At 28.2% G+C, this 19,238-nt stretch overlaps 1 protein-coding gene across 1 annotated transcript; it reads right to left on the reverse strand.

Annotated features, from left to right (window-relative positions):
• Positions 1-8,304: 8,304 nt before the first annotated feature.
• Positions 8,305-11,187, reverse strand: LOC114419424 (gamma-glutamyl peptidase 5-like). The gene is made up of 4 exons (XM_028385079.1): positions 10,750-11,187; positions 9,338-9,493; positions 9,049-9,216; positions 8,305-8,655 (listed from the first exon to the last, which is right to left on the reverse strand). Exons 1-4 carry the CDS (start codon positions 11,059-11,061, stop codon positions 8,554-8,556), a joined length of 738 nt encoding a protein of 245 aa, XP_028240880.1. The 5' UTR covers positions 11,062-11,187; the 3' UTR covers positions 8,305-8,553.
• Positions 11,188-19,238: the final 8,051 nt, after the last annotated feature.

The following is a 19,238-nucleotide window of genomic DNA, read 5'->3' on the forward strand; positions in this document are numbered from 1 at the left end:
CTAAATTACCATGTATCACTTAAATTACAAAGTTTTTTTCTTGGGAAAGCACATTTTAATTTATTTATTATTATTTTTTTCAGCAATTTATTTTATTTAAGGAATTACCATTAGCGATTGACATAATGATAACGATTCATATTTTTTAATGAAGTAATTAGGATCCGTATTATGATTGATCCTTGGGTATGAAATAAATTATATTCAGAGGAAAATGCCTACGAAAATGCCTACTTTATATGCACTTACAATGTCCTACAAAGATTAGTCATTTCTTTTATGATTCAAGTGATTGGTAAATCAAAATTATCATCATCAACATGAAGTTGCTCATATGTGAGAAGGTACTCCAAAGTCCAAATTATAATGCTTCCTATTCTCGATTTCTTGGTGATTTTCACATTAGGAAGACACTTTGTTTAATATCCTTATTGGTTAAAATCCCCTGTAGGTAGTCATTTCTAAGACCTTGACAACCAACTCTAATACTGGCATGGGCATGACTGCTCTCAAGATTATTGACTATTTTTACGAATCAACACGTTTAACTGTGAAGTTTTCAAGTTATAGGCTATCGAAAAGTAAACACATCTTGTTAGTATGGTAGTACTAATTAATTCTTCTTAGTCATGCCCAACTATACAGTATCATACCTACATAGTCTTTGAATCACTCTCATTTCGATGTGATTTGTTTGGGAGTTACATGTCCATTAGTTTCCGTCTGGTTTGTCCTCAAACCCACTGTATGAGGAGAGAGGTATACTTTGATATCATTTGTAATATTCCTAATTATCGATTTATCAATGACTTACACACTACAACACTTCACACAATTTCCTTGTTACTCCACCGTTCAGAATCCTTTATAAGTAGTTTTTTTCGAGACCTTGACAACTAACTTTGACACTGCTCGATTACTCTCACGATTATTGATTGTTTTCACACAACACGAGACTTTTTAGCATATTTTCTTTTCACTCAAACTTTCTAGGAAACTTTCCAAAAGAAAATTAATTTCATAACTACTCCAAATCAAGTATGCTTAATTGTAGAGTTCTTAAGTGATATGTTATTGAAAAGTAGATACATCTTATCAGTATAGGTAATACTAATTAATTCTTTTAAGTCATATTCTATCATACAGTCTCATACATGTATAGTCTTTGCATCTCTCTTATTCCAATGTGATTTATTTGGGATGTTACATGCTTATTATGTGAAATATCATAATGTAAGAGTCATCGAAGAGTCAACAATCAGGAACGTTACGCAAATCCCTTAAATAATCAAAGATTAGATGCTACAAAATGTTTTCAAATGTCATAGCATAATGTTTCCAACTATTAGAAATGTCACGGACTCACAATAGTATCAATTGTCTTCTACATTTTGAAGACAATCACATACGTTACACAAATTCCTTGGATAATCAAAGATGAGATGCTACAAAATCTTTCCAAATGTCACAGCATAATGTTTTCAGGAAATTAGACTCACAATACATTGGGGCGGTGTTTGAAAGAAAGCTTTTACATGTATAAGGAACAATTTGAAAGCTCTGCAATTACCTATCATTCTGCATTTTGTTCCCACCTTTTGAGATTATCGTATTTAATTTCAATTATTGTGTCCAGTCATGGCTTATAATAATACAAACATTTTAAACATATCTCTACAGCAAATTAAAACCGCTTTCATCCTACTTTTTGCATACAAGTATAAAATTAAAAATTCAAATTGGCACTACCTTTTCCATCCTGCAGCATATGGATTCGCAACGATGGATCCAAGACTCTAAGTTAGTGGATGCAAATTATAAAAAATAAAATCAGTGGATTCAATTATATAAATATAAATAAAATAAAATATAAAAATATAAAATTTTATTTATAAATTTAGTGAATTTTAAAGAATAAGGAGATATAAGTACATACCCTCAAAGCAATGTAGTTCCACCACACCTGAAAATTCAATCAAATCAGGACCCAATAGTTAATAGAATCAAATTTCAGAATGCAAAAGAAAAGGTAAATAAGCAGCATAACTGAATATCATAACCAAGCAATTATGTTATAATAACAATCATAATTTGATGGGCAATAACAAAGCAATTGATTTTATATTAGTAAGAGACGGAAGTTACCATTTTCATCACAACGCATCCATCTTTCATGAAAATCATATTTAAGCAGGAAAATGTCATAGGCCATAACTATTGTCCACTTGAATCTTTGTACTTGAAATAGGTGCGACAAATAGTTATTCATATTTTTTTGACATTTTTTTTTTTTTTACTTTTTCCCTTTGGGGTCATTCCCCCTCGTTTTTATAACACTTCTCTCTACTGTTTACAGAAGAAGCAATTGATAAACAACGCTCAAAGGGCACTTCCCCTTTCAAACTGCATCACGTTTTTATCATTGAAAGGACTTTCTGAATTGTTTTTCTTCTGGTTTACTTAAACATTATATTTAGAATACATGTATCTTCTAGGACAATCTTTTTCTTAAATCTTAAATAATTAACTATCAATTTGATTTTTCCGCTGAATAAAACAAAGTATCAATTTGGGTAGGGTTATTTTTTTTGGATAACCTTGACATTCTTTAGTGAAAAATCTCTTTGCCGAGTACGAGCAATGTATTTGACGACGACCATTCTCTCATGCCAAAATCAAAACAGGGATTTATGTGGTGAGTTTATCACATATGACATTAACATAGGGTTAAGTTTTGCAAAAGAAAGTAGTCTGATAAAATATATAATGAAATACAATTTAAACTCCTACTAAAAATCTTTCATCGTATTTTAAACATGAAGACTTTCTATACATGTGAATTAAGAAAAAGTGAAGTCAGTAACATATATACAATAATAATTAGAAAGATACTAAACTTCTATGTCATTTTTTTCTTCATTTCTCGCCAAATCATTTGTTATATCTATCCGTTTTTCTCTTTTCCTTTACTTTTTATTTATCTCTCTTGTCTATTCTATACTAAAAAATTGACGTGTACAAGCATTATTTCTCTAGTAATTATACAGGAGATTTGATGCATATGCACTAGCAGAAATGAATAATATTTGCACAACAAGTTGCCCATAAATTTGCTTTCATAGTTCAAATTCTTTCAACTTTACAGAAACAATCAAAACATGTAAACTGGCAAAGCTAAACTCATTATACCCCATATAATCTTCTAAATTGTCCATAAAATCTCAAAGCTTCGACAAATTTGCCACTGTATTCATACGCAACCACAATTGAATTCCAATATCCCGCCACCAAAAAACATATTGCTCCAAGTGTACAAATCTCTATCTTTCATTTTGTCAAACATGTTGAGTGCCTAAATCACCAAAGTCGAGGTTAAGGATTTATTAGATATAAAGTCATATCATATATTCACATATTTTGCAAACATACAGCACAAAAACTAACCTGTTAATATGACATACTATGCATTACATCATATATGACAAACATATAACTTGACATATTTTAACATATAATATCAATCCTTTATACATTTTGCAAAAAAAAAAAATCTTTTTTTTATTAACATGGAAAGGTGAAAAAATGTAATTACACAGCTACAAAACATGGGATGGTCACCCCTCTAGCGTCATCTGAAATCAGAGAAGCTGGTTGAGGGGGACTAAAATCTAATACATGAAAAGGGAATTACGTTCATGACCAAAATTGGCAAAGGAAGTCTCCACATTTGTTCACTTTCTTGTAAGAAATTAAAACATTTGGAAAGAGAGAATTTTTTTTATTTATCGGGAATCATAGATAAAAAAAATTAGTTTTTTTTGGGTACGTATTTTAAAAAAAATAACATTCCTAAGAAATAATATTATTCTTTATTAAATTATATAATGTGATAAACAATTAAAATAATCAATAAAAATATGCGTACCTCTTTGATTCTTAAGAAATTTATCCAAAGATTTTCAATAAGCAACCAAATAAATTTTATTTACTTTCAAAAGCCATAATTTTGAAGAAAAAAACTTCTTCTCTACCGAATGCCCCCTAAGTGTGATATTGTAAGGTATAATAAAACATTTAAATTAAATTAAGCAACATATAATATGATATTTCAAGATGATGGTGCATGGGTTTAAGGGTCAAATCATTAATTAAACCAATTTTTGATGAATTATTTGAAATATTAAAGTAGTGAAAATTTTCTTAAAAATTAATTTAATGATCAATTTTGTTTGAAAATTAATATAATTGTATACACAATTTTGAAAAATCAATTAAAGATTTTGTTTAAAATTAATATAATAATTATATGAAATATTAAAATAGTGATTTTTTTAAAGATTAATTATTGATATATTTAATAATGAAAGGGTGTGACTTTCGAGTTCACAGTTGTAGAATGCTTTAGAATTATATTGTTTCTATGGATCGATTGGTTTATGCAACGTAGCGTGTGTAGGTTCCTTCCCTTATTATCTTAGTAATTCACGGCCAAATATGGTCGTTGTTGCTTTTTGCTCTAAATTATTGATACCACTTTACATTTGCATTATTTAAGCACGAAACTAACATAAGAACTTTTTTCTAGGTCTCAAGGATAAGATTTTCATTTCATTTCCTTTTCTTCCCCTCGTAATTTTTTTCGTGCTCTAGAATTGCTTCATGGTCATACTGTGAGCTCACGATGCCTCACAAATTACGTGAAATTTTATTCAGTGCTTGTTTAGTGGAAAGCACCCATCAAATTGAATCCTCACAAAATTTATGTCCATATACATGTCAATGATATGGACTCAACAAGGTAAAGGACCCAAAAAAGAGGCTATCTTCTCCTCTCTTTTCACTCTAATGCGTAGTGATTCGGAAGTGGTTGTTTTGTTTCGCCTTCAATTATTTTTGTCTTTTTGTGGACTCTTGCTTTCAAATTGTTGAGTATAGTGTCGTCTTCGTGCTTCTTAATAGAAACACTCAACGTCTTTACTTTCACATTATTTGTTTTCCTTGGCATTCTGATTTCATGTATATCTGTGTGTGTGTGTGTGTAACTACTATGTCTATCGTTTAAACTTTATAACTCACTTGTGTCTTAAACTATGGTTAGTTTTCTCATAATTAAAAGAATATGAAATTAATAATTGAGTTTTCTGTCAAAAAGAAATTAATAGTTGAGAAAAAAAAAGGTTTTGATTACACGGACTTTGTTTTATGATTTGTGATCAGATATCCTCTAAGTACAAAACACAATCCTTCTTAAGCCAAATAAGATTATTATAAGTGATTAAATTTTGCTTCCAGGTCTTTAATATTTCTATATATTTAGGGTTTCAAACTTAAAATTATTAATTAAACTAAAGTAATTTCCTGTTAATTAATTTATACACTTGATTATATCAAAATTTAAGACTGTGTGAAGAAGTATAAGCTCTACTCGAGGCAAAACGATTTAGATAGAATTTAATGTCAGAATTAAATAATTTCAAACATTTTTTTAGAGTCACATGAGCTTGAACTATTGGCCATTAACTAATAAAAAAAAGATTGTGAATTATAATAAGATGACTGTATGCTAATGACAGACACGTTACGTGGGGAGATAAATACAATTTTCTAAAGCATCTCGTTATCATTCTGAAAAGGCAAACAGTCTACATAAGGCCAATCGAATAATGCATTCAATTTCTCATTTGTCTAGATTTTTCTCAATTTTAAAATTAACACAGTGAAGTTTCTAGAATTTTAATTGTTAGATTTAAAAAGGAAACAGAAGCTTTACTCTATAATTCATAATTTGATATGATTGATTATATATATGTGGCATATATTGCATGTGATATGTGCACACTTTCCCCCCATATATAGCACATATCAGATCGATGTTAATAAGCATTTGCTAAAATATAATTCTCTAAATTGTTGGAGGTTTTGTTAATTTCATCCTCAAAATAGTGCATATAAATAAAAGATATTTATTATTATTATTATTGAGTTAAAATCAAACTTAAATGTTAATACGATATCAAAATTTATTATATTGATGATTGTTAGGCCATCAAGGCACTCATTATCGTTGATTCATTATTTAATTATCTACATATGTACGTCTAATAAAATTTTGTTTGAAAAATTCATTCTTTAGCTTGAGAGAGTGTGTCCAAGATTTATGTTAACAAGTGAAATGATTAAAATAGTATATATAAATAAGAAATCTTAATCTCTTAAGCTAATTGTTAGAGTTGATTTATACTCAAATCTAAATTTTAACATAAACATATAAAAATTTGATGTTCTTATTTTGAAATAAATGTTTGTTTTCATAAAAAAAAATTACAATGGATAAATGATTGTTTTTTAATCCTTGAATATATGAATCAATGATAATTTAATTCCTACAAGAACCAAAAAATGTTGATTTAATCTCTAAATGTATAAAATACGTGACAATTTCATCTTGCATATAATTTAATAATAAATTAATTTCTAAAATTTATAATTTATTAAATTAATCTTTAAAAATATAACTTAATAATAAATTAATCTTTGAATATTATAAATTAATAATAAAATGATCACATAAATTTAATGATAAGACAAAATTATTATACTTTTTCCATATTCCTAGAATAAATCAGAATTTTTGTTCATTTAAAGCTAAATTGTCACCAATATACATATTCAAGAATCACAAAGGACCAAAATGTACATTTACTCAAAAATAAATGAACATATGTTATAAATTGATCCTTTTTTCCCTTTTTCACTTAGAAAATGTAGCTTATATTTAATTTGAATATAATTTGTCTAGATCTCTCTGATGATGCAAGAATCTTTTTTAGCTTGAAGTATGAATAATGTGGACAAACTCAATTATTTACTTTATGTTTATATTTTTTTAACAAGAGAGTAACAAGAATTAAAATTCTAGATTATTTGGTCATAAAAATTATAATATTATATCATAAGTCAATTATCTCCAGAACTGAAATTATTAAATGAAAATACAGAAATAATTTTATGAAATGAAACAGATAAAATTACACGAACGGACACGGAATTATAAGACCTTTCTAGCCTGTTTGTATGAAATTCTTTTTGCTACACTTTGAAGTTTAATGTAATTTTAAAAAACAGATAAATTACCCTTTAATAAAATGCGTAGTTGCGACGAAAGAAAGCTTCTCTAAATAGGCAGCTAGTTGTTTGCAAGGGAAAAACAATAAAACGTGAAAGCTATTTCTTCTTCTTTTTTTTTTTTTTTTGAGTGCACCTAAAAGCTAGTATGCCTATATTAAAGTTAATTATCAAATGAATCGTTAAAAAGGAAAAAAAGGTTACTCATCAAAAGCTTTCGGCCAAAAACAATAGCACCCCATTCCACGCCCGGATGAGAAAGAAAATTACTTGCAATTTAGCATTTTTCCATAAGGTTACAGAAAGGAGCTTTACTCGCTCTAAACCATAACTCAACAAAAAAAACAACTATAAAAATCAAAGGAATGATATATACAAACAATAATCAGTGTCTGTAAAACTCAAAATTCGATAGTGTAATAATTATAAGACACTAAACCATTCTTTTTTGGTTACAGAGAGAAAAGACACTAAATCATTAGCTACTGTACAATAATATGCACAATTGAAGATATTGAACACTTGGAATTTTCTACAAAATGATGGATCGGTAAACCAAATTTTACACAGTTTATTTTCTTGTGTACAGACAATTAGGAATTGGTAAGCCAAATTTTACACGGTTTGTTTTCTTAAATACAAACAATTCATCGGTAAGTGAAATTTTATAGTTTTTTTTTTTTAGTATAGACAATTAGGAAGTTGGAAGTCCTACTTTCTAATTGTTTGTAAAAAAATTATATATATAAAATGTGACTTATGGATTCATTTTATAAGAATTTTCTTTTACATGTTTACATAGTTTCTTTTATTGGGTTAGTTTGGTTCCTCCAATTATTTGTTTATTCTCTTCCTTATCAATAAAATATTTGGTATGTTGGAGCCATAAGATTAGTTTGCAGTATCAACATAGTTAAGATGTCTTTTCTTGTTGTGATATCTTGAGCATTATTTTATTTATAAAAGAAGAGTCAAATTTTACACAAATGTATTGTCATGTTTGCCTTGTCACCTTTGTAGAATATATAGTTCTTATATTTTATTATCAACAATTGACAAATCTAGCAACATTTTATTGAAATTATGGATAATATTTCAGGTCGATCGTATAATATTCACATACAATTCTGCTTTGACCTGCCACCACGCGTTTCTACAATATTACTAAGAGAATTCCAATTCAATTAAACGGGAGAACACTGAAACTTTTTATTGCTCTAATTATTTGACCATTGATATAGTTGAGCTTACATAGAAAGCACCTATCAACATTAATGGCTGGCAACCTAACAAAGCCAACTAATTAACACACCACATTAGTGCTACCAACCTATAACTTCTATGCATAGACCCCTCCCATACGACTACTTTTAAATATTATCGCTTCTTTACAGAACTGAAATTCCTCTTTTCAATGCCATTTTTATGTCACAATCTACCCTTCAAAAAAGTGACACAGAGTTTCTTCCAAGCCTCCCTATCTGGCTCCCACAACGCAGCCCTCTCCCTTGCTTGTTTACCAAAAGCATCCTGGCATTCAAAACATCACCTCTTAGTACTTAGCCAATAACATGTCACGTGTGCATTAAAATTATTGTATATATAGTCTCATCGATCTTAGATATAATCTTTAGAGAAAATAGTATATGAGGTCACAATGTATAGTATTTTACTACTGTCAACCAATTAGAAATCTTTCATAATTTCTGATTAATTGATGAAAGAAATGCTAATTACATCCTATTTTATATTTTATTTCTAATATTTTTAATTTATTAAAAATTATCAATTTTGACAGATCTTACATACTAGTGTTAGTTAAAGAGAGTGTTGCTAACACTGACATAATTGATAATGTAAAAATTAATATATTAATCAAGTAATATGTAACTTTTAATAAAATTGAGAGGAAGATGGGCATACTATGATGTAATTGCGTTGAATGAGACGGTCAATAAGGTGCAAAAGAATGTCTTTGGAGTACTCAGGGTGACCTTGGATTCCCATAATGTGATCTCCATACCTGAACATTTCAATTCCAGTCTTATCCGACCAAGCAATAACCTCTGCCTTGGCTGGTAGCTCTCGGATCTATTTTAATAATACAATGGAAAAATCATACTCGGTTAATTATTAATTATGTTATGATATTAAAAAAAATGTGAGACCGTTATATATAATCAATTTTTAATTGAAATGATATTATACACACCTCATCCCTGTGGCATTCGATAATGGAAAGTCTTGATGGAAGATCAAGAGAAGACAAAGCAAATCGCAAAGATGGTGACAATGTTATGGTTCTGACACCAAGATCCCATCCAGTAGTAGAACGAGTCACCTTCCCTCCCAATGCACGCCCAAGTATCTGATCAAATTTAACATCATCCTTAATGATTTTCATTACAAAGTTATTTGCATTGTCAAGTTCCAACATTATGTTATGTCATTCATCACAAATCCACCCATCCTTAATTATTTTTTTTTTATAAAGTTATGTCATTGTCAGGTGCCAACATTATGTCACTGATCACAAATCCACACACATAAAGCAATTACTTCATGTTACATATTTTTTATGCACACAAGGAACTAATTAATTAATTATGCGATGCCATATCACATCGTAATCTAAAGTGATGCATGTGATAATTAATCACATCATAGTGGTCCACTGCTGAGTAAGACACTTTTTAAGAGAATTTGACGTTGCGAAAGGTAGTAAAACATTCTTCAAGAGAAATAAATAATATTTTTTTGGAGTTACAGGAAACCATTAATAAGAATAGGGATAAATAGAAACCGACAACCACTGCATCGTCTTTATTTTTTATTTAACTTACCTCTTTCTTATTTTAGTCTAGTAAAGATCAACTTTTACCAATTGGGACAGTTTTTAGTATACAAACCTTACAGAGATCGATATGAGATATCGCGTAGTCAGGATGTGAAATGCAAGACAAAAAGTGTACTGTATACACCCTTTAAAAAAAATAGTCAGGAAGAAAAATAATTAAATATATAAATATAATATTAAGTATAAGAAAGAGTTTCACAGAAATATAAAATTTGACACGTGATAGAAAAATCATATGGTCGAAAGTACAAGTCTAGTGCGGCAAATGATATAAACCATTTTCAAGCTAGCTAATTTCAAAGGGTGATTTCTTATGACATGGAAAACAAGAACAAGTGCTATATATATATATATATATATATATATATATATATATATATATAAACATGGACAAGTTGAACTTTTATTAATCGAATCTTTAAATATGTGGCTCAAGTATTTACCCCAGCACAAATGTCTAAGGTGAGTGAGACCTAGCACTATACAGTAACCACATTTTCAAATTCGTATACGTGTAACTAAAAAATGTTAGATGTATGCTGTAAGTACTCGATTGGACATTAATGTAGGCTATGAAAAGTGTTTTTACAAACGCACAATTATGAATTTCAATACAGAAATGAAAAGGAATTATAAGATTAACTTAGGAAAAAATGAGAAGGCAGTGAAAAGAGTGGTCAAATTCTCTCGTGAGAGATAAAAAGGAATAACTTTTGAGAATAAAAATAGTGTTGAATTGAATCGAAAGATGCAGCAGCATTCCGTACCTGGTGGCCAAAGCAAATGCCGAGGATCTTGGTGTTGATGGAATCGAGTTTGCGAAGCAAGTTGAGAAGATCACTGACCCATGTGTCGTTGCCATGTGCGTCACTGCAGCTGCCAGTGATCACAAACCCATCATAGAGACCCAAATCATCTTCGTCAGGAAACTCCCCACGCGCCACCTTGTACACGTCCCATGTCTCTCCCTCCTCCGCCAGCATTCTCACGAAAACCCCAGAATACCCTCCGTACACTTTTTTCACGTACTCCGAATCCTCTGCACACATCAACACCCCAAACCTCTTCTTGATCTCCATGTCTTCTTCTTCTTCTCTCTCTCTCTCTAAAAAGCTAGAGAGAGAATGTGAGGGAGGGACTGTGGAGAGACAACAGGAATTGTTTTTGCACGAAACAGGTGAAGTGAGTTTGTGGGAGCCAACGATAACTTGGGTGGCTTTTATAATAAAGGGTGGTGTGAGGAGGTTACCACAGTGGTCACGTTTTTTTGTGTTAATGACGAGGTTGTCCTTCCTCTTCTAATTTCGTCACAAAATGACCCTTGGTTTTGACCAAAAAGTGGCTTTTGCCAACGCCAGCTATTTATTTCTTTTTTCCTTATAGCAAAACTAATTCAGTTGGTGTTGCCAAAATTAGGGAAAAGATTTTTTTCGTTTCATGAATGTGCCCGGATTGTTGGCTACGGGGTAAAAACCCTAATGAATCTGTTCATGAAAGTGATATATATTATTAATTAGTAATATTCCATGGTGGTAATGTGGAATATATGTTGTTAACTTAACTGGATGATGATGACCATCTGTTTCAACTTTCAGTAGTTTCAAATCTTTCGGTTTCTGCCTTTTTTTATATTATAATTTATGATCTTAGGGGGGATGCTGTGATATACTTTTGTTAGTAACAATCTCATTCAAAGGCAGAATTTAAGGTAACGTTTTGTTTTATAAAGATATATATTACTATAATCAATAACGCAGAATAAGAGGAAGTTTGTGAAGCGTTAAAGCAAATGCACATGTTTTTTTTTTCCTATTCTTTCTCATAAAACCTCACTGATCATTAAATGTTAATATGATGCTTTAGAAAAAAGGCATGCTTTTTCTCTCATTCGCAATCAAAATATGGATCTCTGCCTGTACAAAAAAAAAAAGATCTCTGCTACGTATAATTCACGATTCTAGTTTTTAGTTTTTTTAGTTGTATTCATGGTTCTAGTTTATGCTCCTTCTATAGAAAGAGAGAATCTCATATTTACTAATTAACAATAATTTATATTTATTGTATTTTATTTTATACAGATACAAACAAAATATGGGATTACTTTTTTTATGATTTTTGGATTAGGGCTGCTCAAGAAAATTAGTTTTTTAAAAAAATAACTATAACTAGTTATATAACTAGTCATATAAAAGTAATTATAAAATTATAACTAGTTTAATAGTTATAATTATTTCAAATAACTTATTTTTATATATTTATAATTGGTTATGTAATTAATTTTAAATATAACTAGTTATATAACTAATTTATTCATAATCGGTTATATATTCATATTTTAAAAACAATAACCAAGTAAATCCCATTATAACTTGTTAAATAAAATTAGTTATGGTTATAATTATAATGTTTCCTTATAACTTAATTATTTATTAATTATGATTATAGCTATGTAAATAACTGAGCACCTCTAATTTGGATTCCATGCATATTTCACTTGTGGATAATTAAGACATTTTTTTCAACATGACTTAATTAATTTTACAAAAATAATGATTACTATATTCATTAAATAAAATAGAATATTACTATGTTACCAAATTTAACAAAATAGAAGTAATAATAAACACAGAAGTTCTTAAAAAAACAAATAATAAACATAAACATTGAAGAAATTAAAAGTTACAATAAACGTGAAGATGTCCTAACGTTACTGTTTTCAGATGCCCAAATGTCTGGTTGAATTCGATGCTATGGACATGGGGGATTCAAGGGAGGTAAGCCCCCTCCTTCCCACAAATAACACTCCTTTTACAATTGTATAAAAATGCTGGTTTTTATATAAAAAAATATAACAAATTACATTCACACCTCCTAATAAAATTAATTTTGTCTTTTATTACTAACTCACCATTTTATCAACCTTTCTTTCCAAATCCGACAGATTCAATTTTGATGTGGGTCATGCAATAATTTTTTTCACTCTTTCATTGACTAAAATATACCAACTGTCCTCTAATTTATTTATCTTTTCTTTCTAAATCAGTAAGTGAAAATAATGAACAATTTTCACATTTTCAATCAATAAAAAACTTTAAAATCATGCCAAACATAAAAAAAGGATAAATTTTATAAAAGAACTGACATGTTACTAATTATACAACTAAGAGAACCATTTTAAAAATTAGAAGCCTAAATTAAAAACAAAAAATAAATTAAGGCATCATTCGTATATAATCCTCCTTCACTTTATCTAGTGTTCCAAACCATGGAAAGAAAGTAAAATATAGTCACTTTTTCTGTTCTTTTTGCCATCCTTTCTTCAAAAATTAGTTGTTTCAAGTAGAGTGTTAGTGCAGTAGTTTCTCTTTTGTTTTATGCTTTCGGTGAATCATTAAAAAAATAATTAAACATGAGGTGGTTATGTGAAACAAATCACCTGATAATTTTATCAATTGGCAAAACCAGTTGTTTATATTTTTTGGGTTTAGAGTGGAACAATGTTTAATGTCATCCGAAATACAAATATTTTGAAATGTAAATATATGTCTAGGGATTTTCATAGACTAATCAGCTTTATAAAACTGAAAACGATAAAAAAAAATCATTTTTTTATTAAAGTAAAAGTGTCAGATTTAATTTTAAAAATCGATCCAATTAAACTTAAAACAAATAAAAATGGTGAGGCGAAGAACAAAGGACGTGCCAATAGAAGTCCTTGGACAATTATTTGGCATAACGACCAAGTAAGAGAAATTACTTCTTGCACCTCCAGATTTTCATCTTTTCAATCTTTCATAAAACTTAATTCCTAATGTAATTTTATATTATGGATTAGTCTTTTCAAAATGTAATTTGAAATGTAAATTTTTACATTCAGAAATAACTAATCCAAAATGCAATTTACATTTTAGATTAGAGTGTAGGAAACAAGTCCAGAGGTACAAGAAACAATTGCCCTAAGATGAGTATTTGGTGAGTTCATGGTCTACTCTCAGTTGCTTATGGTGATTGAGTTGGGCCTTAACCTGATATGAGATGGTTGATTGTTTGGCTAAAATGTTGGAAGTGATTATCCCTCCTTGTCTACCAGGAAATAGGGATGTGAGTAAGTAACTCTGATTGGAATTAGTAACCCCTGTGTCACAGAATAGGAAGTGATCATGTTTAAGCATTCATTAGATTTTAGGTGGCTAAAGACTAATTAGGAACCTTCTATTTACACCCCATGTTAGCTAAGCACATCCTTTCCTTCTCTATATATTTTTATTGTCAATTATATCCTTTTATTTCTTAAAACATAATTATGGAAATTATTTTTTAGCAAAACATATATCATTCTATGTATATCCTTTTATTTCTTAAAACATAATTATGGAAATTATTTTTTAGCAAAACATATATCATTCTATGTATATCCTTTTATTTCTTAAAACATAGTTATGGAAATTATTTTTTAGAACAACATAGTTTTGAAAGTAATATTCGACACTATGTTTTAACAAAATGAACAACATATATCAATTATGGGAAGTAATTTTCTGGAATTATGCAGAATTGATATATGTTGTTATAAAAAGTGATTTACCGTAGTCATAAACAAAATTAATACAAAGTATCAACACACCTTATAGGAGCCACGATAATCGTTAATCATTGGGCACACTCTTATTTTGATGCTAGATATTGAGAGACATGTATTTGAAATAATCGAGAGGAGACACCTAATGGTGTGTCAATAGCTTTAATTAGTAATTATTGTTACTTTTATCTATTTGAAATTTGTTTAATAATAATAAAAAATCAAAATTGCTAACGCACCATCATGTGTCTTCTCACGTTCTACCCATTGGAATTTAAGATACGAGAAATCAATCTCTCAATATCTAGCACCAAAATAAGTATGAGTCCAACAATTAGCGATTAGCAATTATTATGGCTCCTAAATGAAGGTACGTTTGATAATTTGTATCCAATTTTCTTTATGACTACCACACTTCACTTTTCAAAACAACATGTATAGATTCTAAAAATTACTTTTTCAGAATTGATTTATGTTATGCTAGAAAGTAATTGTCAGAATTATATTTAACAAAATATGCAAAATTCAGAAAACTACTTTTTGGAATTGATAATGTTGTTTTACAAAGTAGTTTCTAGAACTATGTATTTTGTTAAAACAGTGTCGAAAATTACTTTCCATAATTGATATATATTGTTCAAAAAACTAATTTCCAGAACTATGTTTTAATAAATAAAAGGGTATAATTGGAAATAAGAAATATAAAGAGAAGGGAGCGGTATACGTAGCTAACATTGGAGATGTAAATAGCAAGTGCCTAATAATACTGGCTTCGGCTTAGGCTTTCCTGTGACGTACTTTATAATTGGACCCAACTACTATTCTCAGCCCAAGATCTTTTGTGTTTCTTTTGCTATGAAAAACTGGATAATGTCATTTTTACTTTATTATTTTTTCTCCTTATTATATATATATATATATATATATATATATATATATATATATATATATATTTATTGTGAGAGCTATCATGTGAGAATACTTAATTATTGTAAGAAATGAAAAATATCAATTTAGACTATACAATACATAGATGAACAATATCACGTATCACTTAAAAGTAATGTTTTTTTTTTTAAATCATGACCAATCAAATATGACTTAATAGTCTATATATAACTCCTTATTTTTCACATTAACTAATTGAGTACTAAATGCGGGTAGCTTTCCGGTCAAAATTTTGAACTTTGGTTTGTCACACGAGAGACCAATTTTTTTCGCTGGACCGAAACCTCGTTAATTATATCACTTATTTTATTTCACAACTCTTCTTTTTTAAAATATATTATGAGAATATTAAATAATAATAATATTCTTTAGAATTTACTTTTTTTCTATAGACACTTACCCTCTAAATAGTAAATGTTAGAATCATCTTTATTAATATAATATTGTTAAACGAAGATTAAACTGTTGATATAAATATTTTAGATTAATATTAATAATACTATTTTTATATTAAGATTTAATGTTTTGATCATATATACCAATTTTGTACTAAAACAAAATTAAATATATGATGATGTAGGAAATCATACAATTTTTTTTGTATATTAATAATTTATTTTTTTATACAAAAAATTATATTCATTAAGGTAATCTAAAATTAAAGCAATAATAGTTGACATTTTTTAAGCACACAATTATGGCAAATTAATTAACGGTGATTTTATAGAAAGTAGGGGGCGACGGCGTGACACATCCTTTGTTTAATCTCTTTTATTAATTACCTCTCTGATTTAATTTGGACTTTGGAGTTATATTAAGTATCTCACCCATTTGTCTTGAAATGGTGGTTGGCTCGTTACCCTACTTTCCGCTATATTTGCCATTAAATGTTTCATTCTGATTTTGTCCCAATTGTGAAACCATAAATGTATGAAGGATCTATTTAGATGCAAAGTTAAAAGTTCTTTTGACAACTTTTGAGGATTTCTCTATTAAAAAAAACTATATTTTCAATAGAGTAGCTTTTAAAAGTATTTATACCTTGTATCTAAATAGGTCCAAAATCCAATGCTAAATGGGTTATTATTCGGTAAAGTTACGAGTTTATGATTCGTTGATTCGATTGCAGTAAAACTATAGTCGTTGATTCTCTGATTTTCTAGATATGAAATGAAATTTATAAGAGACTTACATGGATATAATCATATAATTATGCAAATACTACACATATATTATATGCTCGCTTATGAATTAAAGAAATAATTAATACTAAAATTGCACGCGTAATAAAATAATTAAGGATAATTCGGTAAAAAAAAATAGATAATGCAAGAGACAATTAGAAAAAGTTTTATAAAAATGGACAAGAAAATTTTAAAACAATATCTTATGTTTAAAAACTTGTTTACCTCATTTCAAGAGACTGAGTGAGACTTTGAATTGTTAGATGTAAAATCTTGTTTTGCTTCATTTGACCAACTCCCTTGAATTTAATTGTGTACATAATTGAGGAGAAAAATTTATTTTTATTTAGTAATACATAATTAAGGAGAAAAGTTCATTTTATTTATTTTTTATTATGAGATCAAGAAAAAATTGATAATATAAGAATGATTGTCTTCTTTTTTACAATTAGGGTTTGTACATATTTGATAAAACTACTTAATATAACTATGTAGTCAAATATTTTTTTTTTGTTCAACTAGAAATATCTAAGATTTCTTATTTGACATTAGAGTCTAATAAATGTGGATTTGGGGCATTGCAATTGAAAGACTATTTGAAAAGTGAGTTTTTTAATCTAATGTATTTAACCTGCGAGCTAAATAGGTTGGTTTGCGTTAACATTAAGTACTTTCTTTATGTTTGGATTTATGATATTTTGATGTAGACTTGTGATCGTTGATATTTTGAGTATTGATTGAATTTTCTTAAATGATATTTATTGATTGATTGAGATATTTTTCTTGAATTATTAATATTGTAAATTAGTGGAGCTTTGTGATCCACTGCTTTAAAAAGTTGTGGGTCAAACGTTTTTAATTAGAAACTAGATTGACCAAAGCACTTGATTTTGAAGGACTTAAAGTTGATTTATACTTGAACATGCTTAAAAAAATACGGGTAAAAGTAAAATATTAAAATTTAGATTTTTTTCACGTATTTTTTAATTTTTTAATATAGATGTAGGTTGACTCATTTAGCTCATGGGTTATGTGAGCTGAACAAAGGCTTGTTTAAATGAAGTCAATTTTTTTTATCCACAAATATTAATTGTTAGAAGATTAGTTTTCTTTTAATAGAGCCTATTGAACCTATAATTTCTTTTTCTTTTTTTTTCCCTTAACTATCCAATCCACTAAGATAAAATGAAGCGCATTTAAGATGAGGGCTTAGTAGGTGGGTTATACAGATTGCGGGCTATGCAAGTGCCAGTTTAAATTGACCAACTTACTCATATACCCACCTCTATTTGACACCAAACTAATCATATCTCACTAAATCAATCCATTTTAGAATAAAATATTTATTTCTAATTACAATTCCATGCTTAATCCAAATACTATGTACTTGATAATTGAATCCAACTACGGTTATTAGTCCAATATTTGGTGTTTGTTTTGTTATGAAAAACTGGATAGTGTCATTTAAAATAAAAGTTCTTATTACACAATTCTTTCAACTAGTCAAATATTATGATTAAATTTATAATCTCTATAGCAATTATATTATTGTTTAAAGTATTTATTTTAAATAATCAATAAATATTAATTAACAAATAAATAATCTAACAAAATCCTGGAGAGGTAGGTATCGAATGTGATTTATGTGTGAATGGTGGCTGGTTTGATGACGTGCAACTGTCCTACAAACCACCATAAGCGTACTGCGGGGGGCGGGGGTTGGCATTCATTGTTCCATTATGGTTTTGTCGGGGGTTGGCATTCATTGTTCCATTATGGTTTTGTCCTAATTGTATAAAGTCACTTAAAGCCACAAATTTATGATTCTTGTGTAGAACTATAGTCAAACAAATGACAGCTAAATAATATATTAAGGAATTAAAAATGGAGTCAAAATTATAAAAAGTTAAATTAAGTAAAAATATAAAATAATAATATCGGCTTTAATTTATTTTATTTTTTATGAAAATCATGTGTCATACTTTACACGTTATTATTATTATTATTTAAGTTTTACTTCAATAATATTATAATGATTGATATATTGTTATAATGTTTATTTTGGTAAAATGGTACAATTTTTATTTTGAATAATTTTTATTGTAATAGACAAATTATGTTTGATAATCAATATTATCATTATTATTATGTTTGTTTTAAATTATATTATCAACATATTTTTATGTGATTATTTTAATGTTATGGTTTTAATGATAAAAATGGTGAAAATTTATCCTAAAATTATATTTTACCCTTAAATGAAACTAAATTTTGAGTGTAACAAATTAGTCCAATAGAAACATATCGATATTTAGGTCCAATAAAAGAATGATTGACATTTTCCTCTAAAAAAATATTGATATTTTCGTCCGTAAAAAAATTATTTACATTTACATCTTAAATGATATCCTGGTGATATTTTTGTCTAATCTATTCAGTATGATTATATTGACAATTATTTTAATGACAAATTCGTTTTTTTGCATCACGTAGGCTATTTTATAGACTATTTTATTAATAGTGACACAAACTTTAACAGTTAAAT

The sequence above is a fragment of the Glycine soja genome, chromosome 7, assembly GCF_004193775.1.
Source record: "Glycine soja cultivar W05 chromosome 7, ASM419377v2, whole genome shotgun sequence".
Classification (NCBI taxonomy): Eukaryota; Viridiplantae; Streptophyta; class Magnoliopsida; order Fabales; family Fabaceae; genus Glycine; species Glycine soja.